The 24,510-nt window shown below is 40.1% G+C and overlaps 2 protein-coding genes across 2 annotated transcripts; both read right to left on the bottom strand.

Moving 5' to 3' along the window:
* Window positions 1-3,173: 3,173 nt before the first annotated feature.
* Window positions 3,174-12,384, bottom strand: LOC137281312 (uncharacterized). The gene is made up of 7 exons (XM_067812484.1): window positions 12,320-12,384; window positions 8,737-8,939; window positions 7,687-7,735; window positions 7,142-7,320; window positions 5,888-6,057; window positions 4,176-4,368; window positions 3,174-3,362 (listed from the first exon to the last, which is right to left on the bottom strand). Exons 2-7 carry the CDS (start codon window positions 8,933-8,935, stop codon window positions 3,214-3,216), a joined length of 939 nt encoding a protein of 312 aa, XP_067668585.1. The 5' UTR covers window positions 8,936-8,939; window positions 12,320-12,384; the 3' UTR covers window positions 3,174-3,213.
* Window positions 12,385-13,765: 1,381 nt separating this feature from the next.
* On the bottom strand, window positions 13,766-20,381 carry LOC137281316 (uncharacterized). The gene is made up of 7 exons (XM_067812489.1): window positions 20,317-20,381; window positions 17,878-18,080; window positions 16,827-16,887; window positions 16,117-16,295; window positions 15,065-15,234; window positions 14,555-14,747; window positions 13,766-13,949 (listed from the first exon to the last, which is right to left on the bottom strand). Exons 2-7 carry the CDS (start codon window positions 18,074-18,076, stop codon window positions 13,804-13,806), a joined length of 948 nt encoding a protein of 315 aa, XP_067668590.1. The 5' UTR covers window positions 18,077-18,080; window positions 20,317-20,381; the 3' UTR covers window positions 13,766-13,803.
* Window positions 20,382-24,510: the final 4,129 nt, after the last annotated feature.

The raw sequence follows: 24,510 nt of genomic DNA, 5'->3' as shown, positions 1-24,510 counted from the left end.
CTAAGACTGACAGGTTAACTCGAAGGTTTAAAACAGTTGTATCACACACAAACATCAAGGATAAACACTGAACTCGGAGTCCCATATCCTGGATAAACATATTACTATCATTTATTCGGACACCACACTTTTATCTGATCAGACCACAACTAAATTGCCGAAATATCAATGAACTCAACAACAGAAGATGCACTAAGTTACATAAGTGCGCACATCAAATTAGCTGTTGTATGGAAATTTACAAACTGTCAAAGCGCTACTTGGTTTGCAATACTTTATAAAGCAGTAAAAAGTTCTAAGCGCAATCAACTGCATTACAAGAAAATGACATGTTTCCAATAAAACTACATTCACGAAACATCTAAAATTTCTTCTGTTCCGCACTATATCTGTATAGAAGAAACATTTCAATTTCGATAGAATTCATTTTATGGTCTCTTGAAGAACGATCCCATGACATTCCTTTAATTTTCGACTTCAAAGTAAGACGAACCCCCAGAGCCATTTTTGAAACAAACTCGATCCCCCAAAACCGTTTTGGGAAAATAGCTTACCTGTTATTGAGTTTAGGGCTCCGGACGTTCAGCACACACCGCGGCAAATATTCAGAAGAACAAAGAAAGATATCGGCAAGAGCAGGGTTATGATATACACCGGTCTTATGTAATGTTTTGAGACCAAACCAGCTGTGACAAGCCATTGTTCGAATTCAGGTTATTGATAAGACACACGCATCTACCCCTCCTCTATCACTCCTGTAGGAACCACGGCACAGTCAGTAACCTGCCTCATAGTCCCTGGTGCATATTTAATCCAAGCCACTCTTTCCTTGCAATACAACCCTTTATTCAGAAAATGTAGATTTTCTTCGGATTCTGAGTCTCTCACCCTACGGGATTTTTTGTTTCTCTAACAATAATAAATTCTAACATATATAACATATTCTAACACACACACACACACACACACACACACACACACACACACACACACACACATATATATGTATGTGTATGTATGTATGTATGTATGTATGTATGTATGTATGTATGTATGTATGTATGTATGTATGTATGTATGTATGTATGTATGTATGTATGTATGTGTACATATCTCGTGCGCATTACTCCATCACAATGCATGCTCAAAGCGCCCAAACAATGTGAATATTGCCGCCGATTAGGCGCAAGAAGGTTAGTGATAACATGACATTCCATCCGGTACCCATTTTCTACTGGCTGATTAGGGGCAATATCAAACAAAGTCACTTGCCATGACGTGCGACCACATGCGTTATGGGCTTCGTTGTTGGGGGCAGGTGTGTCCCAGAGACTCTCAGGCATCAAGCTGCCAAACACGGTCACCCATCCAAGGACTGTCCTCACTCGAGGGTGACCTGTGCTTTGTGCACAGGAGCATACGCCACCACTTGCCATAATTTCTAGAGATTGAACCTTGGTTAACATTGTCACCGACATGGAGACGTTAAGTACTAAACTTGTCATAGATAAGTATCAGCAAAAGACTCCTGAATTATGTAATAAGACTTTATATTTCAAATTGCTGACTTTCAGGGTTACACAACACAGCTAGACAACGCCTGCCTTAAAACCCACCTAACGAGGATAACCAGCTTGGCGATACAGCTGACAAACGTAATAATCGATCGTTGTTCTGTTAATTGTTCATCGTGCAACAGACGCTTTTATACAAGTTTTGGAAACTTTTGAACTAACTGCAAAACCTGCCCGTTTGCAAGCTTAGCTACCCTTTTCTTATTGTGTTTGTAAGGGAAAGTACTTTCATAATTCTTCCATGCAATGCTCCCAGCAGCCATTTTCGTGTGGACAAGGGCCATTATTATTTTTGTTATTGAACCATGTTTTCACGCTCGTGTTGATGTAAACACGATTCTGTGAGACGGAGATAAAGCCGGTGTTTATCCATGACCTTACTATGACCACTGTTAAGGAAGGACAAAGGTGAATCTATACTAGCACTTAACCCCTGAATTGGTCCTTATGGAACGGACAACTATACCGCTAGAAAGGCTTAATGGTGGCATTTTGGTGTGTCTTGAATTTACGTTGGGACATCAAAGTTTCTTGCCGTGTTATTTCCTCGAAAATTCTATCTTTTTCTCTCGTTAGTGGGTATATTTTTCTACCACTTTCAAGTGTATTTCCAAAACTTGGAAAATGTAGCATTTTTCGAAAGAAACGTAACCAGTGGAAAAGAATCGGAGTTCCGTGGAAAAAAGCTTAAAAATGTCGAGAATAAATAACAGGAAAATAATGGAAGCAAAGACAAAAGAGGGAAATACGAACACCCTTGAAATAACAAAACACATATAATTTAAACTGCAAAAATTTTATCTAAACGTGTTATCCACTTTGTTTACCGAAAATCAAAGAAATAAATACTCGAAAAAAATAAGCACTGGAGTAAAAGAAACAGGTATCGATTTAAAACATTTTTTGCAGCAAAGCGGAACTCGTTGGTCTTAGTACACCGGCGACAGTGAGGGGACGTTTATCGGTGGGTGATAAATGCCTTTTGTCGAAGATAATGTGAACAGTCCGTATCAATCACTGGCATTGTGTTCATGTAATCGATAGTAAACGTTTTTCAGTTATTAAAAAGATGTGATTTTTCATTCTTTTTCAAGAACGTCATTTTTGTCATATGCAGGATAGGACCATTTTTCCAGGACATTGCAAATGTAAAGTGTCATTGTTTCATAAATTTTCTTTCTTTTAAAGAAAAGCAGTAAACTATGTTTATAACGAACTCTGATATATCGATATGACGAATGTAATCATCCATCCCCGTCTGTGACGAGATGTGTAACAAAGATTAGAATTTCATTTTTGACATCACCCATTCACGTATTTACTCATTTGTTGAAACATGTCTTCTCTATTCATATTGTATTGATCTATGTTGTCATGTGAACATTCCCGGATGTAGGGGGCAGAATCTATTCTCACGATGGATGAGATTGTATTTGTCTCAAACATGCCACTGTGATGATGGGTCACTCAAAGTAGGAGACTCTCCAGGGAGGCTGACAATTTCATTAATTGTCACTACACCCACTACACTTTTTTTAAACGAAAAAAAATATGCATTTATGAGAGGAAAACAGTTTCTGGAAAGAACTGAGACAACAGTAATTGGCAAGGTATTTATCGCACAAAAACTGATAACAGACTATGTTGACGGAGCAACGGTTGTGGTAGCCGGATCGGTGTTGGTGCCCAGGAGAGCCCCGGCGACGTGACCCATGACGGTTTCTCCAGCATTTACGACTGTCTGGCCAATCTTGTTAACGGGCTCCTTCATGTTGGTAAGGGTTTGCTCTGCAACGAGAATAACGTCAGCTTCATCGTTCCTCCTCCAAAGCTTTTATACACATCTGCTACACAAGGACTAGAAGGTTGACACAGCCCCCACAAACAGGTCTGTTATGTCAACACATTCCAGACACACTCATGTGACTGAATGTGACTGATGCTCGATACAGCCCTCACACAGCCCCACACTGGTCTGAAATGTCATTGCATTCCAGGAGTTACGATATGGCTCAAATATTGCCGACGTGACTTAAAATCTTAACCCACTCGCGTTATAGATTCCAGGCACTCAAGGGCTCACGCTCACGAACAGGGCCGTAATGTCAAGACAATTCAGGCACGCACGGACTTGAAGCTCGACACAGCCCTCACACTCTGGGCTGTAATGTCAATATATTCCAGACACATACGTGATTGAAGGTTGACACACAGGGATGCGATGTCAGTGCATTTAATGCACATACGGGCTTAAAGGTCGACAGATCCCTCATTCACTGCTCTGCAATATCAATGCATTCAAGGCACACAAGTGCTTGAAGGTCGACATACCCTCACACACAGGGCTGTAACGTCACTGCAATCCAGTCAGTTGTCACGATATGGCTGAAATACTGGCGATGTTACTTAAAATATTACCTCACTTACTCAGCACTTTCCAGACACGCAGGGGCTTGAAGGTCGACTCAACGCTCACACACAGAGCTGTGTTGGGCAACAAAATATTGCAATATCTACACTTCTGCCATATCATTTTAACTGCAATACAAACAACACACGGACGACACTGTATGTAGAATGATGTTTGGATGAAGTACGTACGAAGGATGTCACCGCCAGCTTGTTTCATGGCGTTCAAGGCATTAGTGCCGTGCATGACGAGGGTGCCGAGTTGGGTGCCGATGTTTTCGATGTGGGGCTGGAGTTTCTGTCCCAGTTGGGCGACGGAGTCCTTGGCCTTTTGGAGGAGGTTGGTAGCTCCGTTCTTGATGGCAGTTCCGGCTGTGGTAGCCATCTGTAGGATAAACCAAATGCACGAGTGACCGTGTATTGGTTATCAAATGTTCTCTCATTCATTCATAGAGGGGTACCTGATTTGAACCAAAAGGTTTGCAAATCGGGAATTCCTAGATAATATGTACGCAACTGTGACGGGACGACAACCCCGAGATTAGTTTACTACGTCTTGTCAAGCACGTTGTTATATGTGATGTCATATACGTTCTGTACGTACAGAACTGGCATTTGAGTATGTGAATATGAGTCATCTGGGTTAAGTCATTGTTCAAAACACCCTAGTGCGGCGACTACTGTCAATGATCAATGATACGACTGTAAGCATGAAACAACTGCTGAATAATTAGGTCTTAAATATGATGGAAGTTGAGGTGTGAAATACAATGTACTAATCAACATGGCTAAGGGACGAAACCCTGTCGAACACCCCCTACTGTTGAACCATTTAGTCACAGATGGGCACAGCTAAATACACTGGACATCATTGAAAACGCACCACAAGTAACATGGATGTATATTTAAGTCATATGAGAACGTGTCAGCGAAAGACGTATACTCGATGTTCTAGACAGAGCATGATGATGAACAGTTCAAAAGACCCTGTCAGCGACATCACCAAAACACAACCAACTGCATCATAAAAAATGTGGGTTTTTTTCAAGAAAGGTTTGCAGAATAGAGCTATGAAAGACGGCTCGTAAAAGCCACATCACTTGTTGAAGAGGAAAGGTTACTGACACAAGAGATGCCAAGACTGACAGCGGATAATGTGAACATGCATTGGGCATGTTTCCTGCTAACATGTCAAGCAGAGTTGTTGTGCAGCGGTTTCAGTGCCACCTCAGATTTCAGGTCACATACCAGCAGACAGGAACCACCAGAGATGGAATACATCAGGGTCAAGGTCGTGTAACTAAAAGACCTTGTAGTACACCTCACAAAGATCACCATATGGTTCGTAGCCATCTTTGAAATGTACTGCTTTGGAACAGAACACCATTCAAAAACTTTTTGGATCAGTGACTTGTATGGTATGTTCTGCTGCCAATGGTTCACATATTCGAAACTGATGTATTCATTTTGATTCCATGTATCTCCTATACACTGATGACTTATTAAATAACTGTGTGATATTTTCTCGCCCTTTGATGTCTGTCTCAATAATCCATCTATTCCTGTTCTGAATAAATTGGTTATTGGTCACTCAGTTTTTGTCTCTCAATATTTCTTAGTGGTGCGTTTCAAATGCTGCTCAGTATATTTGCAAGACATGCCTTCGTTAATGTCTCCTCAAATCGAGTCTTTGATGCGCACAGTTGGATATTCAGTGGCATGCATCCATTACTCATGTCTGATCCAAACTGACGCCTTCGTGCTAAATCTGATAATTAATCGATGAGACAACACGCCATCGATGATCATTTTTCATCTCTGATTTACCTCCTACGTTGCACCCTCAATCTTATCCTATGCTCACATCGGTTTAAGGGTTTAAGAAGTATTGAGGAGATCCGTACCAGCTTGATGCCATCGACCATTGGCTGGAAAGTTTTGGTCAGACTATCCCCAATTCCAGCGAAGAAGTCGGTAAAGGCGTTCCTCTTGGTCTTGATGAGGCTGGAGATGACCTCCTCAGCCTTGTCCTTGATGGTCTTCAGGAAGGAATCAGCAATAATGTTGTGTGTGGCTGGAGACGCAATAATAGTTTTCTTAAAAACGAATAATGTATACCATATAATGATACAATTCGCAATACCTATTACTTACAGAGTATGGAACTCCAAAAACGTTCAGCTAGACCACCTTACTGTAAAACTTGCCGATTCTGACGAAAACTGTTCTAGAAAAAAAATACGTAAAGTTACGTAGAAAACTCAAATTAAATCTGGTGAAATATTGAAAAAATCCCAAATAATACTAACTATATGTACATGTCTAAATTTGACGCGACAGTCGGGCAGGTGAAAAATAGAATATTGCACTCCATCTTGATAATCTCCTCCCCGGGGGTCAGGCAGTTAGGTAGTGTATTTATAACCCAGTGTCTGTCAAGTGCCCAGATGAGTCTCAAGAAACGTCTGGGGCACATTTCCCAAACTTGACAAATTACTGAACAAACCTATGCATGATGGCATAGTCTTATTTTGACTTGTGTACGGAATGTTCCCATGGTCTTATTTTGACTTGTGTACGGAATGTTCCCATGGTCTTATTTTGACTTGTGTACGGAATGTTCCCATAGTCTTATTTTGACTTGAGTACGGAATGTTCCCATGGTCTTATTTTGACTTGTGTACGGAATGTTCCCATGGTCTTATTTTGACTTGTGTACGGTATGTTCCCATGGTCTTATTTTCACTTTATGCTGTATGTTCCCATGTTTGGTTAAGAGAACTCTTGACTTATTGCTCCATGTGTTTGTGATGACTACTCCTCGAGCAGCCGAGCTTCTTACGCGTATTTGTTGTATATGAAAATGCAACAGACGCAGTATACCTAGCACCCATAAATCCTTTTTTAAAGATAAAAGCACATATGCTGACGGTTTATTATCAAGACTGTTTTCGATGAATGAGTTCATTTTGCTTCTACGTTTCCTTACATGTTTGCTGTCAAACGTTGCAAAATGTTACTAATTACTGTCTGCTAATTATCCAATGCTGTATATTTTCAAAGAAAGGACACAAATTCAGTTTTGACGGGCAACAGTTGAAGCTGTGTCAAATAGTTGCAAATGTCTGCTCTGTTGAACGACACAGTAATCGACTCACTGACAAGCTTGTCGACTTCACTGATGACCTCCTCAGGGGTGACCTCCAGTTGTGCCAGCTTGTCCATGACGCCCCGCAGACCTTTGACCAGGAAGCCGAACACGTTCCTCATCTCACCCGTCAGAGTGTCCACAACGTTGTGGAGGGAGGACTCCATGTTCTGGAGCATTGGAGTCAGCCTTCAAGGAACAAAGGACATTGGGGTGACAACACAGTATCTACATGTGAACATTTACATCAGAACGCTTCCTTTGCAACTTGTCAACTTTCCTAGAGAATAAAATGAAACAGGATGCCCAACTCTATTTCAGCCTGTTTTGGCAAGATTACTTTGTTTCATTTCAACACTTGAAATTAAGGTTTGTTCTTTTGATAGTCTCTATGTATACTGTCTGGTAGATACGTATTTTTAATAAGATTATCTTATTTGTGTAACTTTACGCAATTCTACTCTGCACCAAGCAGTTATACGAACTCTCATAATAACAGCTGTCACTAGGAGACTAGCACTATACAGAACGCATATAATGTGTGACATTACTTACTGTACATCTCGTTTTTGTGCAAGAGCATTTGCAGTATTTAAAGCAAGGGCTGAAAAACAATCAAACAGAGATGTATATAAGGTAATCATAGAAACGGCAGTATGGTCTGCTATAGCCAGTTTTGATCTTCAAAAAGTGTACCTTTCACTTAATACACGTGGCGGTGGGCTAGCATTGCGGTTAGAGTGTTCGCTTCGGTTCGATTCCCTACATGGATACAATGTGTAAGGTCATTTTTGGTGTCCCCAGCCGTGATATTACTGGAAAATTGCTAAAAACGGCGTTTAACCACACTCACTTCACTTCAAGTATTACATGATTCCTGAATGTGAGTGTGCAAAGAAACCATCATTTTCAGTGCATTGCATTTAGTGTGGATAACAAGTTCGCATGTAAAGATGTCTGATGGCTACGTTTCCACCCCGAGTCAATTAGAAGTTTGATGCATTCATATTCTTTCAACTTCTGAATGCTCTCTAGAACATCATCAACAATATTTTCAATAATGACTGATTTAGATTTAGACTCAAGACAATATTGAAAGGCAGCTAAGAACTGTTGAATGTTCCAGTGGTGTTAAACACTTTAAATGAAACTGACCATTTGTTCGAAACGTAAAACTCTCCTTTAAACCATTACTCCAGAATCTTCCTTAGAAAACACCGGCACACAGTGTTACTGTATGGAAGGTTTTATATAGACATGAAGTTAGTCTTCAGGAAGCAGTGCATAGTCTTCAGGAAGCAGTGTCTATGGTCATCATATCCCATTTGTATTGATCGATTCTCAAGATGTTATCCACATAATTGTGAGAACTCGAGCATTACATTTGATAGTCTTATAGTTGTAATATATACCAACAAGCAAGAAGGATCTTGTTAAATGCAATTTACAATCCCTGAGAAATGTGTTCTATTTCTCCTGCAATTCCACGAGAATAGGATCTTTCCAGAATCCAACAATAGCCATTTTGCTTCATCAGCTCAAATGTGTCTCAAATGAAATCTATTCTGCTGACCAAGCCGATCGTATTCGTTCACCATTACAAACCTTGAATTCCCTGCGATATAAGAGTCTTCCCTGCTGCGACGCTAGCGTTCAGAAGTTGAACTCCAGTCGTGTCCAGTTGGTGCATAATGCTCTGTCCAAGGGTCTGGAAGAGGTTGGTGAAGCCTTGGCCGAGATCGGTGAAGAAGTTGGCCTGAGCCGTGGTGAGGAAAACAGCGGACAGAATGAACAAGAACTTCATATTGCTGAAAACAGATTTAAGCAATATGTAAATTTACGTCTCACACAAATAAACCCCAACAACAGAACACAATCATTTATTCGCCCAAACACGTATAGTCGAAAGATACTAAACATGCAAGGGATCAGAGACAATAACTGATGATCAGTGTTGGAAATAGCGTCCAGGGTTTGTAAACCAATCGGGCTAGCTATGGCTGAAAGATGCAAGCCCCCCAAATTATTCACTACCCCAAAACATGAACGTTGAAACTAAGCTAAAGATATCGTCAGCGTGACACGGAATTCACAATCATATCATTAGGCCATAGTCAGGCATGATTTAAAAGTGTACTATGACTTAACAAAACGGAGAGAGTGATATATTTCCTAATAACCCCATGACAACTTACTAGCTAGTCGGGCCAGCGAACGTGGAGATATACTGGACCGATTGGATTTTTACTAGCCATGGGCAGCCGCTGCTGATGACACAGTGTATTCTTACAAGTGTAAGCACGCCTTTCCTAAACAGTATTACTCACCAACACTCACGTAATTTGCAAGAAAAATGAAGTATTTATAAAATATATACAGATGGATCATGTGTAACTGTTGCATTATTCGGACGTTCGTGTTCAGTAAAATAAACAATCACAGTCTCGATTATTGTCCCCACAGGAATCATCACAACACTTCACGCTAGATCCCCAGATAATACATAGATTGTTTGATCGGTGTCTCTCAAAGCAGTTCTGACTATGTAAACCTATACACGGATATCACCACTGTGGACTGACGGCGGCATCCGCAACAGTACTTCCAGTTTATTGAAAAAGTGGTGAAACATCTTTCACTTTCACGAAGCATACAAGGATCTGGAGGATACAAAGGCAAGGTTGGATACAAAGGCAATTTAAGGACTTTGATCACCTCACCCTGGACTGTTTCCTCCCTCAATGCCATATATTATACAGTAAAAGGCGTAAACTGGGTTCTGTGTTTCAGGTGAAATCAATTTTAAAATTGAGATATCATAATAATTAAGATGGAAACAATCGTCAGTAAGAAGGACTTCAGTTTTGTTCAGCAATGTAAGACTATACATTTTATACCTATAATACTAATGACGCTTGATGGCGCAGCAGAGACCACAACCCAGTCAAGATTTCTTGGATATCACAGGTAGTCGCGAGGGAAAAATAATTTAAAAAGCAACAACCAGTCCTAGGGAATGGTTAAGAGCACTGTCCCTTGTCTGCATCGCCTAATAGCTAGTCAGTGCGGGATTGGTTCAGTTACAAATCGCTTAAAACATTTTCTTGATGTCCTTCAATGAATGTCTTCCCCCGCGGTGTAGTGGATAGAAAGTCCACCCGGAGACCGGAAGCTTGCTCGCTCGCAGTGTCATATCAAAAGACGTTAAAATATGGTTTCTTGTTGCTCCCTCCTTGACGCTCGGCATTAATGGGTAAGGATTGTTCGGCTCGGCGTCAACATCGTGTATCTTAGTGGCGTATCTCAGTGAGCTGGCACTGGTACTATGAACAAGGTTAAATCTGGGCTGGTACCAGCAGCCGGAGATAAGCACGTCGTCATATGGGCGTACGACGTTAAACCGACGTACGACGTTAAACCCCATTTCACTACCTCACCAACACTGAGGAGACGTAAACCGCTTCACCTGCGTCATCCATTAGCAAGGACGTGTGTGACAGGTTCTTTTACCCTATCCTTTCACACTGACCCACAAAGCAGTGCTCGACTTATGAGAAGTAAGTAACTTAAGATTAAATGCTAACTGCACCATTCCTGCTGCAAGGTAGTGTGTTACAACGTCAGAGGTTTCAGTGCACATTAACATATTTCCATGGTATAGTACCCATGAAACCACAGCAACACAGAGACGCAGCTGATCGCCGTTAACAAGAGCTGAGATGTGCCTGGCAATAGCTATTCAAAGTTAGGAGAAACCATGGACTGACTTATTTATGCTCATAATGTTAGATTTACTGTTGATATAATTTTAAAATGCGTTCTGTTCTATCTGCAAGTTCTATCACTATCATTGGAATTTTTGTTGTTGTTCTATATGGTTCCACTCTAAAAACGCTTAGGGTAGGGGCTCTAGTGTACCCCGCTGTGATACTGATGGATTGCAAAACCTCACTCACTCACCCAGTCGCTCACTCAAAGTTGTATTTGTGACATGAGGGTATGTAAAATAGCGTCCAAACGAAACGCCACCAAATATTTTTTTTGGTCTGAGACAAAACTTAACCTAGATATCATAACATTATATGTTTTATGGCAAAACTGCTTAGCAGAGCAGCTGCCACAGCGTTCCTCGTCAATAGCTGATTTTGGAGTTTCCGAATACGACGTCCCAGTTATTCACCCAAAGGTGCTTAGTTGGGGACAGATCTTGAAGAACAGGAACTTGCTTTCGTCACCAATGTTCACTCTTCGCCAGTTTCGCTGCTGCCGACAGTCCTGGTTCATCTCATTCTGGCACGTCGGTTTTGGCACATCAAAGCTATGCCCTTGAAAGCGATCGGCACAGAGACCATGAATGCGGAGTCGTCTGTTCACATTCTGTCGCTGACTGGATTTCCAACACTGCTGAAGCACAACACCGGTCTTCATGTTGGGTAGAGACCTCCATGCTATCACTCTTTGGCTTGTCTGCAGTACTGCCAGTCTGTCGTAAACGCGTGACAAGTCTTCTGAAAGGGGATTTGAAGCATCCCACGGTCCTAGTCACATGCTCTTGTCTCTGGTACCATCTGTTTTGATGTTAAACGAGGCACATCCCTGGTTATCAGTCGATTAAAATGATGTAAGAGAATAAACCGGGTTAACTTTTATACCCTAATGGGATACGGGTAACTGTGTGCACCGTTTCTGTTTTATTCGTCTGCTTTTTTCACAAACTAGGAAATGCAAGAGCAAATGTGCTTTTAGCTATCTTCAAAAAGACTGACAATTATTTTGACACTTGACAGACGGTTTTATTTTGGTGACGTTTCTTTTAACCGCTAGTTTGTCTATCAGGTCCCGAACCACTGAAATGATCGACGTGCAGAATGCCAACATTAACTCCTTTACGCTCCCACAACTTAGATGACCAAGTACGTGTAAATCGCGTTTCCTACAGATTTGCTGCCTGTTCTTCCGCGTATTATAAAATATTGACAAATCCACTTCCAATATGTCCAACATTTTAGTCACACCATAAACCCTTCATGTCATTTTGCAGATTCAATATCACAATAAGATAAATTTATCTGCAAATTTAGTAAATCCGTATAACGTTAACCAGTGTTGAAAATGGCGCTGCTGAAAGAAGATGATCAAAGTTCTCATTGGGAGGCCGATTTCGTCGCAAACACTTCAGCTAACCTACCTGCTGGCTCAGTGCGAATCCGAACTGTCTGGGATTGGTCGGAGCGCTTTTTAAAGTTCGCAATCACGTGATTTTATCAGTGAATTTTTAAAAGGATCTGTTCGAAAAGTGTCATATGGACTTGGGGTTATCTGCACTGTTTTACGGACGCATGTTGACGATCAACCTGCACTGCATATACTGTCATGAAAAACGTAGAGGTGGTTCATGTGGACACATTTAGCAACCACCTGTTACTGCAGTTACGAGTGCTAACAGTTTTCTCATAGAGAATATTCAGTTTATTAAGTAGTTTTGGTATATGCTTGGGACCACGGTAAAGAGATACCCATTTTACCACCCAAAGTTCTGGAGGTATGAGGTAAGCGCTTGGACGAAGTAGGGTAGCTCTTCGAGACAATGGTACTGCGGTACCAGAACTAAAGGCCCAGAACAAAACCAGCTGGTCAGGACCGCTGACTTGGTTCATGGCTGTCATGAAAATGCGACGACAGACGCAGATGAAATGTTTCTTCAAACTTTGGCACTAAACTAGTGTCAATCAGTAATCAATACTACATGACGTAAAACTGGCAAAATTGCACATATCTAACTAAACATCCATTGCCACAGTATGACGTGTAGATGTGCGTGAGTATAGTTTATGCCGCTTTTAGCATATGACGTGTATATGTGAGTGAGTGTAGTTTCATTCCGCTTTTAGCAATAGTCCACTAATATTGCAGCGGAGCACCCCAAGGAATTGGCTTTGTACATTGTGTCCATGTGAGGAATCGAACCCTGAAGACGGAAGGCCTTAACCGAAAGGCTACCCAACCGGCCTGAAGTGTATTTGTAACACTGACATCAGTTTGAAATATTGAGGAATGTGGATTTCACTATTTGTATTTATTAAGATACAAAAATCTCTGAATGATAAGTATGAACCTAAGACCAGAAGAAACTGTCATAATTATAACAATATTTGTGATTTATAAGTCACACTTAACACCCTTTTAAGGTATTTTGTATTAAAATCCAAAACCGTCATGAAGATTATTGTATACTTTTTTCGATCGTCAGAAAAGCTGAGACTTCAATTTAATGTGTGAGTGTAGAGTAATAACAATACACAAGAATGAACACGATCAATCTTTGTACGTAGTCTCAGAGGGAACACATTCTGAGCTGTGTTTGGTTCTAGATATATACTGAACAGGAAAAGAAATGCAACTCTGGCTTTTTTTCTTATAACAAAAGACATGAAACATAAACATAAACACAAACGCTAACGTTTATGTGATTTCATTGGTTTTAAGTTTGCGTTGGTTTTTTTTTTGTTTTTTTGTTGTTTTTTTTGTTTTTGTTTTTTTGGGATTTTTTTTGTGTGTTTTTTTTTTTTTTTGCTGTTCAGTATATATGAAAGAACTACCCAAACTGCCATTATGTCTTCAAACAAACAACAGATGACAGATGTTCACTGTTTTATTCCCCACATCAAATGATCACGGTGCAACGGTTGTTGGTGTGTCAGTGTTGGTGTTGGTGCCGAGGAGTGCTCCGGCAACGTGACCGGCGACGGTCTCACCGGCGTTGACAACGGTCTGTCCTATGTTATTAATGGGCTCCTTCATATTGGTGAGGGTTTGCTCTGTTGAACAAAACCAAGGAGTTTTCACGCATTCATCGCAATGCGTGCGTTACAGTCAAGCAATGGCATATGAACAGAACAGAAAACGGTTAAACCTTATTCCATTTTAGAACTTCATTTTTTCAGTAGTGTTATAATCTAAATATAACAATAAATATGACCGAAGTTTGTCAAAATCAAAATCACAAAATCAAAAACAAATTACGAAACCTATTTTATAACCCAATTTCACACACACAAAAAAAACAATTTCAGTACTATTTGTGTTATTAATGTTAACAGATGAAAAAAAAAATTTTTTTCTGTTTTGAAACATATAGGACAAACACACAAAATGCTAGTCCACAAAACTGAATATATTCATAATCTTACTGCTCTACTGCGAAGGATATTGGAAAATCAGCTTGCCAATCCATGTTCGGGCAACGAATGCTGCAGCATTTGGTGCATGAGGCATTAAACAAAACCAGTAAACACAAACCCATTCTATAAACCGCTCGACACCCAACGTTTGCACCCTATTACCTCTTCCTCACACTTCCTCAAATTTACAAACACACTCCAGACTTACAGTTTCTGAGATATTGTCTGCATGAAGTACGTACGAAGGATGTCACCGCCAGCTTGTTTCATGGCGTTCAAGGCATTGGCACCGTGCATGACTATAGTGCCGAGCTGAGAGCCGAGGTTCGCGATGTGGGGCTGGAGCTTCTGTCCCAGCTGGCTGACGGAGTCCTTCGCCTTCTGGAGGAGGTTGGTAGCTCCGTTCTTGATGGCAGTTCCAGCTGCAGTAGCCAGCTGTGAGTGAAGAACATTCAACCTTATAGGATCTGTACCTATCCTCATTGATATTTCATGATGCTACTTCCATCTAGAAAACCCATTGGAGGAGAAGTTTTTCACACAACAGGTGAGAGATTCAGTTTCAGGAACTGCTCATGAAAATGCTCTATCGTCACAAAAACGGCGCCATTTTATAGTATATAGTAAGTCAAAGGATTTTAGTGTAGCCTTTTCTCCCTCCAATACTTAACACGTCTCCAATCATGTTCAACAGGCCACAGTGTCCTATCATATGTTTCTAGATTCTAAAACTTCATTCAGGCGACACGTACGGTCTTGACACCATCAACCATTGGCTGGAAGGTGTTGGAAAGGCTCTGTCCAATTCCTGAGAAGAAGTCTGTGAAGGCGTTCCTCTTGGTCTTGATGAGGCTGGAGATGACCTCCTCAGCCTTGTCCTTGATGGTCTTCAGGAAGGAATCAGCAATAATGTTGTGTGTGGCTGGAGATGCAATGATACTTTTCTTAGAAAAGAAAAAATGTTTACGATATAATGCTGGAGACGCAATAATATATTTATTGTTTTGTAATCTGACAATGACAACATACCTGCCCACAATGTTTTGAAATAGGTCTCTCGATGACTTTTACAAAAGATGGTACATTTTTACCCCAAACCTTTTGAGGTAGTATCATATTTGACCACATGTCTCCTTCTTTATTGAAGTGAAAACTAATCGTTATTGTTTCCACATGTGAACAAGGATGTTCTCACTTTGTTGCGAATGTGATATCATCAATATATGATAGTTATTCAACAAAATGTTTACGATAGAGCTTGAGTCTTGCAGGAGTTATATTTTCTTCTGTTACTGTTCACACTTAGATGAATGCTTTTACATCGGTATGAATAACAACATGTGGGTTCAACAAAGCTATCATACATTAGATGCAAATATTTATATGTAGCAGCAATATGTTTTGGTTAAATAATTAATCCAAATTAGTGGTCTTGGGGGGCATGAGATCTCGGTGGAAAGAATTTTTATCAAGGATCAAGGTCATTGATGTACATGTTCGTCACAACGTTCCTTGATTCTCAAAATTCCATTTTTGGTCTGGTGTCTAACATAATGATTTGAGTGTTTAAAGCTCTTATTCAGCTACACGGGTTGGGATAAAACTTCACAACTTTCCTCTGCATTTTTTGTGTAATAATATAGTTCCCGTGCTTGTTATACGTCTTTACAAAATGTTCATCAGCTGCAAATATATTCTGAAAATTTGCTTGCACATTGTTCGCACATTATTTCTGTGAATGCACAAACTGTTTGTACTTAGCACGTGCATGCTACTTAGATAAGCCATTCAAAACAGCACTTACTGACAAACTTGTCGACTTCACTGATGACCTCCTCGGGGGTGATCTCCAGCTTGGACACTTTGTCCATGACGCCCTGCAGACCCTTGACCAGGAAGCTGAACACGTTCTTCATCTCACCCGTCAGAGTGTCCACAACTTTGTGGAGGGAGGACTCCACGTTCTGGAGCATGGCGGGGAGCCTGTGGGAATCAAAGGGTGCAGGATACGGATACAACTTCGATTTACAAGGGTCTTCAAATTCACCACTGTACAAATCTCACCGACCAAAGCTGACAGAGTGAGAGAGTCAATGTGTGGTTTTACGCCGCTGTTAGCAATATTTCACAAATATCACGGAGGGGTAGACGACAAGTTTCCTTCACACACCGGAATGTTGGAATCCACAAGTGTTCAGCGTGACGAGTGAAAACGTGGAAAGCGCTTTGAGTCTGTAGTGTGTAGTACGACACATTATGTTAAATGTGTCTCTAGTTATGTTGTGTGTGTTGCCTTAAGCAGAAACCTTGCACTAACACTTGTTTACATATAGTTTATAAAATGATCTGTTCTGTTCTGTTTTCTTTTTGATGCACATTCATGTGGATGGTATTTTCTTTAACTATCACATCGTGTGAAGGTTTGCCATTATATCTACCGCTTCCTCTGTTTTGCTACACCTTTGTCTTGACTACTGCAACAATGCTGAAGGATAATTATTAAATATAACTCACTGAATATCTCTCGTACCGGAATCTTTGGAGGTCAAGGCATTAGCAGTGTTCAAAGCAAGAGCTGAAACATCACACGCAATAATTATATTGGTCATATAGTCTGTGTTAAGTATAGCTGTTGCTACAGAATCTCTTTGATCTGGAATCACCATTTTGGGATATGGTTTTTATTCATGTGTTCTATGTCATGGTTTTAACAATACTGCAGCCGTTAAATAAGAGGAACATCATATGTTATTTAGGTGTAAATAATATCCAACCATGACAATCACATATATTTTCAAACAAGTTATATCAGTCTTTTATATATACAATGGAAGCTGCCATAACCGGCATCTGTCCAACCCAGCATGTTGTCAACATCAGCATACAACCTCAGTCCCATCCATGGCTTGTACATTTATTATCAGCTCTGCAATCCGGCACATTGACTAAACTGGATTATATCTTCAGTCCCGATGAATGCCGGTTTAGACAGCTTCCTTATACATGAAATAGCTGTGTAATATGTCACAGGTAGATCTATATGCATGACAAATCGTGTGTGGATTAATTCATGGACACTGCATTGCGTATTTAAAAGTGGATTGGGAAAGGTTGTATTTGGGGCCTGTGGTTTTGTGCAATGAAATGTCGGTCTGTCTGTCACACTGGGTTATGTCGAGTGCTGTTATAACCATTGTGAGGTAGTCATGCATAAATACATTTTCATGATGTAGTCAGGACAGGTCACTATTTTATGGAGGCGGAAATGCTTGTGTTGCCTTTACTTGCACAATATTATTGTGCAAGCATTAATACAGAAATGCGATGTGATTTCAAGTAGCAGGCAGCACGTGTTTGTAATGTACTGTGTGGGTCGCTATCCGAACATAAGTGCATCTTTGGCGTTTTCATTTTATAAAACAGAAATGAAACATGTGTACAACGAAACATACTGCAGTATAAATCAGAACCCCTAGCACACGTTACTCGATATCAATTTCCTTAATGGCTAAGGCCAAAATTTGAAAGGAGAAAAAAACAAGATGGAATAATTTACAAAACATGCCTTGAATGCCTTGGGAAATGAGAGTCTTTCCTGCGTTTATTCCGGCATTCAGAAGGTCAACTCCAGTCGTGTCCAGTTGGTGCATGAGAGACTGACCAAGGGATTGAAAGACGTTGGACAGGGAGTGCCCGATGTCGGTGAAGACGTTGGCCTGGGCCGTGGCCAGAAGAACAGCGGACAGAATGAACAGGACCTTCATGTTGCTGAAATAGCAGGTATTTGAACCATTTGAGAGTTTAAATTACAGTAGAGACTGAAACATCTCAAAGAGGTAACGACGAAAATTGAAACCATACAACCCATCATCCACCATATGTATTCGACCTGACTACAGTGGGAGCTCTCAAAACAGGCTTCAACTGTATTTCGTTTGAATCATTATAATGTAACATGAAATAAATTTGGAATAAACTCTTGTACATAATATAATCCACTACTGACCAGAAATCAATGTAACATTCTTGCTTGGAAAGGGCACTAGATGAAGAAACTGAAGAACTACGAGAAAAATGGCATTTTTTGGACATCTATGTTACCCTTCAGTGTACGGTAGCTCTGTAGCTTACGATACATATTATCAGAAATTATTAGAAACCAATGAACATTATGTATCGATGAAACAATACAAATTGATACCATGGAAAAGTAACGAAGTATAACATAATTAGAGGGTGTCCGATAATGTTAAGAATGTTCACTATAGTGAAACTTTACCAAGATCAAGACGCCTTAGAAACATCACCGAACAAAAGCATTGATTTAACATTAGCTGGATGTTGTATCGTAAGTATTATATTATTGATAGGTGTTGGTTGCATGTGGAAAGAATGTATTGTAACAGCCACGTTGATCATATCACATCAAGTGTATTATATCACAGAGATTAAATTTACGTGTATTGAGTATCACAGACTGTCTCTGTGTATGATCTGTACCATTTTACAGCACTTTGTTGCATCCTCTTGAAGCTCTTGCCTTTATCCCTTTTTTTCAAAGAAAAAAAAAAAACGATATAAACTGAAGCTATGCTTTTGTTGTGACGAAGTATGGAGTAATCGGATGTTTAGCTTCAATGAATGTTCCTAATTACTTATTCAGCTACTTCTACAATTTTTACAATTCATTAGCATGTTCTAGATATTGTAATTCATCGGTAACGTTGATTACGCATATACTGGAGACAATCTGAAAATTGGTAATCTTGGCTAAAAATTATATTTAACCGCCATTCCCTATTTTCTCTTGAGAGAAGAACATTATAGAATATTTTTTGTAAATGCTATGTCAAAAACGTTTTCAGGATTCTCTATTGTGGGTTACATTGTACAGATAGAAATCCCGTCTGGAACATCTGTGGATAGTAAGATAAGCATGACGACGTGTCATTTAACGTTGTTTGCTATGCCTGTGGGTTGATATTTAACAGGAAACATATTTTTTAATACAAATAACAACTCCTGAGGCTACAGATTAAGTGCAACAGCAATATTAGTAAATGGCTCCGTTTCAAAGAAAATTGGTGAGATAGACAATAAAGTTTATACTTTTAATATCATTAATGAACGTATTATACAGAATGTTTGCATATTTCTTGTTACTTGTTAGGTGTTTGCTTTTTGTTTTGTTTGGTCTGTTGATATCATTTGATTTCGACGAGTAGTTGAGTTGCCCTGATTAAAATAGAAAGTACATAATGGTACATGACAGGTTCACTGTAAAACATCAGACGTAATTAGTAATAAAAATAGACCACACCAATAATGTTTCCACATGTTCCAGCGATTATCATGTATTTGTTAGAAGTATATGCAAGTAAATTAAAAGAATAGTGAGCTGAGTTGAGTTTTACGACGCACTCAGCAATATTCCAGCTATATGGCGGCGGTCTGTAAATAATCGAGCAGACAATCCAGAGATCAGCAACATCAGCAACGATCTGCGCAGTTGGGAACCGATGACATGTGTCAACCAAGTCAGCGAGCCTGACCACCCCATCCCGTTAGTCACCTCTTACGACAAGCATAGTCGCCGTTTATGGCACGAATGGGTTGCTGAAGGCCTATTCTACCCCAGGATCTTCACGGGTACTAAAAGAAGAAAGTAGAGACACGTATTATGTACAGGCTCAGTTTCAAAATGGAGATGACATGATTTTAAATAAAGACATTTTGGGGTACCAAAATGGTTGGTAAATTCAGTTATGTACATTGATAAGGGTCAATTATGTGTAAAATCGTACACAAAACAATAAAAGAAAGACATTCTGAATACTTCAGATACACATATCCAATTCGTTTTTCGTTGTATACATGGAACCATAGAATAAATTCACTTTCACTTTCTCCATTTCACTTCAAAGGAATGGCAGCAATATGTCCTGACAATGTCCATATGTTTCAGGATGTTCTACATACCCGTTTGAACAATTCATGGTCTTACCTTCGTACCTGTGTGGAGAAGACAAAGAAATTCTGCAGAGGTTCTTAACATATAAAGATAGGATTGATCACGTGACGTGATTAAGTGAAAAAACAAAACCTGTATGAACCTGGCATATGTTTTATTTAGGTCATCTAAGAAAAGAACCGCTTTCAAGAGTGTTTGGCTCCGACTGGATTATATATTCCACCGCCCTTAACCTGTATACGTAATGGCATGTTTAAACAAACAAGCAAACAAACAATCAAACGAACCTGTTTAGTCATGTTTTTTTGGACAATATGGAATCGTACTTGGGTTTCGAGTGCAGAACTCTATCCCACGTTAGACGATCTTACACGGGCATCTTTTGAAAATACGTCACCGTCTCCAGTGCTATTTTGATTACATACGATTTGAAGAAAACCGCACCCATGCTCACATTTTGCTGAATCTAAATACAATACAAGGGGAGGTAGGGCGGTCTTGTGGTTACGTGTTTGCTCGTCACGCCACGAACCCGGGTTCGATTCTCCACATGGATACAATGTGTGAAACCCATTCCTGGTGTACGCCGCGAGACATTGCTGGAATATTGCTAAATACGGCGTAAAACCCAACATTGCCTCACTCACTCCGGAAAATACAAAGTTTATCCTATCGTGTACTGTTTAAAAAGGTGGGAAGATCCTATAAAACGTGTCATAGCTAGTGATATTATACATATTTGATGTCAAGAACAGCTTAAGCATGCAACAGGGAATCTGAGACTGGTACTATTTTGATGACCATAAGTCCTTTTAGATTACTGGCCAAAACGCACGACTGTCCATCGCGTCATTTCCCATCATTTTGGACTAAGTCCGTATATTCTCAAGACAAGCCCGGATTCGAGGACGCTTACTTCTTATCATACGACCAATGTCAGTTTGGTGTATTCCACACCATTTCTCCTCAACGCCCAAGTTCCTTAGATATGAATGACATGCAGCGTGGGTGACAATTCAGGTGTTCTGGTCTTGGCAAAGTGGTTATGGTTTCCTTCTCGAGATACTAAAACAAAATGGACCATGTATGCCTGAAACACGACATTACAACATTACGACATTGTGAAACGGTCTCGTGCACCAGTTGTCACCCATGGTGGACTATATCGACGCCTGTCACCAGTGTTATTTGTCAGTTGTCGTTATTGTTCTCTGCTGATTACTGTCTGTGAAACGTTCAGATCTCAATTTACCTGTTCCAACTTCGGATATGCTAACTGCACGTTGTTCCTCCAGAGGTGAGAGGGGCCCCATGCCCCAAAGCGTTTAATTTATACTGAGTTTATATCAATGTAATAACAATCAACCTTGTCATATCACACATACACGATTGGATGAAACGTTTGCCTTTGACCGCGCCGATGTTCATGTGCACGTTATGAAAGTCCTCCAGCAAGAAAATGGCTTTCTGCACAAAATTCAGAACACGGTATGAAAACACGTCATGCAACGTGATTCCAAAACACTATCAGATAAAAATGGAATTAAAATATATATAAGCAAATATTTAAGAACACATGTTGTTTCTCAAATTCTCTGACCGTATGTCTAGCACGCATATAGTTCGGAAGGATGGTGGCTTGATCTACGGTTTCTGACTCCAAAAGGATGGTCCTGATTTAAAGGTCACATGCAACGTAAAACACAACTTTGCAGATTCTGATACCTTGCGGTTGGCACTTAACAAAAAAAATCATCACAAATGTCAATTCAACCTATAAAGCTGAAAAAGCAGAGAGTTCAAACGATTCACTAAAAAACGCATGCGCAATGAAAAGGTTCGCGGAGCCTGAAACAATATGCATGCCCGCAGTATGAGCTCGAGGTCGTGAGCAGAAGTCTAATCTTGGTTGTGTACACAAAGAAGTAAATAATCTACTCGTTATTTACAAAACATTTGTTGATTGTGGTAAGCAGCCTCTGTCAAAGAGAAAGCTCAATGCCTGGTTTATTGACACCTATATGTCTGCCTGTCTGCTAATGACAATATGCACTATACAGCTTCAGTCATTGACCACATGCAATTTGATCTTAACACCTGTCAGGCTATGCGCCATAAACAAAATAATTTGATTTATGACTTGACTCGTCCACCCTAGTCCTGTCTCTGAAGCATTATGTAATTAAGTAGGTGTGAAACTTGTACACATGACATGTTTTTATGTCTGTAGGTTGCAAACAAACTACATCCATTTTTCTCGGATGACTGGATCTGACGGAAACTGGTGCAAACTCTTGTCAGTTTCAAGTTCTGCTTTGTAATTGGACGAAGGTCAGTTTCCAGCCACGCAGTAGTTCACCATCTCTACTGAGATGATTTGTGATTGGATCGAACGCTAATTCAGAGAACATGTATTTACAAAACCCAACATTTCTATATACATTCTTTAAGGACAGGAACTTCTTCTAGTGTACATCATTGTGTTTGACAACGGTATATGAATCCACACTGAAACGACGCATCAAGTACAATGAAAGAAGTTGTTATCCATAAAGAATCTTACTTCCTTGTGACTAGCTATACTTATAAAATGCCCATCAAACAGATCATCTTTCTGTACACACAATGAGTCCTCAGCAAATCAACAAACAAACCAGCCAATCGGTCAGCCGAGGGCTTCGTTTCGAGGGAGGTAAGACCCAGTACAAAATGTTGCACTTTTGAATCGCGATCGTACGCATATAATATTGTTTACTTGTTTTTACAACCATCAGTGTATATCATATGTCATGAAAAGGGATAATTGTGTTATAATTATCTTTGAATGTTTGGTTGCATGTGACCTATAACAATCCGCACTGAAGGGGTAAATGTCAAAATAATTGTCAATAGCTAAAACACATACCTCAAACACAACATGTTTATTCTCAGTGAATATTTGCACTGTATCAAATTAGGGTATAAAAGCTAACCAGGTTTAGTCTCTTACATCATTTTAATCGATTGACAATCAGGAATATGCCTCGTTTAATATCAAAGCAGAGGGAGAGAGCAATTCGGTATGTTACAGATGGAACACACACAAGAACATGTGACTAGAACCACGGGGTGCGTCAAATCCACCATCAGAAGACTTGTTACACGTCTGTGACAGACTGGCGGACGGTTTTGGACATCTAGTCAGAAGACAGAGTGTGACCAGACGACTCCGCATTCATGGCCTCTGTGCCATCAAAGGCATGACGTTGACGTTGCCAAAACTGACATGGTAGACTGAGATGAATCAAGACTGTGCCACACTTGCAGCAGTGAAACTGGTGAAGAGTGAACTTTGGTGACGAAAGCAAGTTCCAGCTCTTCAAGATCTGTCCCCAACTGAGCACCTTTGGGAACAACTCGTTTTTGGACGAAAACGCCAGAATCAGTCATTTTTGACGAGGAACGCTTTGGCAGTTGCTCTGTTAGAGGAATGACTCAGATGACTCAACTGCTCAGTTCGACGCCGAGTTCGGGGATGTATCAGTGTGTGCTGCATGGATATGCGAGTGTGAAAGACCGAGAGGAACCAATTACATGACTCTAAGTTTGTGTGTGTTGATGTGTGCGCGCGTGTGTAGTTTGTTGAGACTTTACTCACTCCTGACCATTTATAGTTCATTTTGTAGGGAAGGCATCCAGCTTTCAATGAGTAGGCATCAGCGGGACCTTAAAATAAATTATGTTGTGAAATTTAACTTTGATTGAGGAGAGAGTGGTTTTGTCGTTACATCCCTTTCCTTTCCTTTCCTTTTAAATCGTACTAGGATAGGGTCTGTACACATATAAATCTTTCTAACACTTCCTAAGAGATACAAGTCCTCGTGATCTTTACGATCCAGCGTTCCAAGAGACCCATGGTATTATGTCCTTAGTTAAAACGGGAGGAATTTATCATTTTGTCCAGCACAAATCGGGAACAAACTGATTTGGCTGATATTGTTATCCAATACCGTTTTAGTCAATTCATTTATTCTAATGGCCTGTGGTGATTTTCAAATGGTGAAATCGACAAGATGTACCCAGTTCCAGAAAGTTGGAAAGTTGAATATCACTGGTACAGTTCCCATCGTTTGACACAGCCTTAGAATTGTCATAGCACTGTGCTCCTTATTGAAGCGGGATCCATAGAACTACATCAGTTCACCCTAATGTGGGCAATTCAAATTAATGGAGCGACGCTGTAATCTA

This window comes from Haliotis asinina, chromosome 4 (assembly GCF_037392515.1).
Source record: "Haliotis asinina isolate JCU_RB_2024 chromosome 4, JCU_Hal_asi_v2, whole genome shotgun sequence".
NCBI lineage: Eukaryota > Metazoa > Mollusca > Gastropoda > Lepetellida > Haliotidae > Haliotis > Haliotis asinina.
The sequence above is the reverse complement of the archived record's forward strand: the minus strand, read 5'-3'. Positions and strand labels throughout refer to the sequence as shown.

Bases quoted from the DNA above. Each gene is read 5' to 3' on its own strand.
- LOC137281312 (XM_067812484.1), bottom strand. From the start codon at position 8,935: ATGAAGTTCTTGTTCATTCTGTCCGCTGTTTTCCTCACCACGGCTCAG. The intron at 7,736-8,736 runs GTTTGTAATGGT...ATTGTTTTTCAG, and splicing joins TATATCGCAGGGAATTCAAG to CCCTTGCTTTAAATACTGCA. The intron at 4,369-5,887 runs GTACGGATCTCC...TTTATCCTACAG, and splicing joins TGGTCGATGGCATCAAGCTG to ATGGCTACCACAGCCGGAAC.
- LOC137281316 (XM_067812489.1), bottom strand. From the start codon at position 18,076: ATGAAGGTCCTGTTCATTCTGTCCGCTGTTCTTCTGGCCACGGCCCAG. The intron at 16,888-17,877 runs GCATGTTTTGTA...GTGATGTTTCAG, and splicing joins CATTTCCCAAGGCATTCAAG to CTCTTGCTTTGAACACTGCT. The intron at 14,748-15,064 runs GTACGTGTCGCC...CTTCACTCACAG, and splicing joins TGGTTGATGGTGTCAAGACC to CTGGCTACTGCAGCTGGAAC.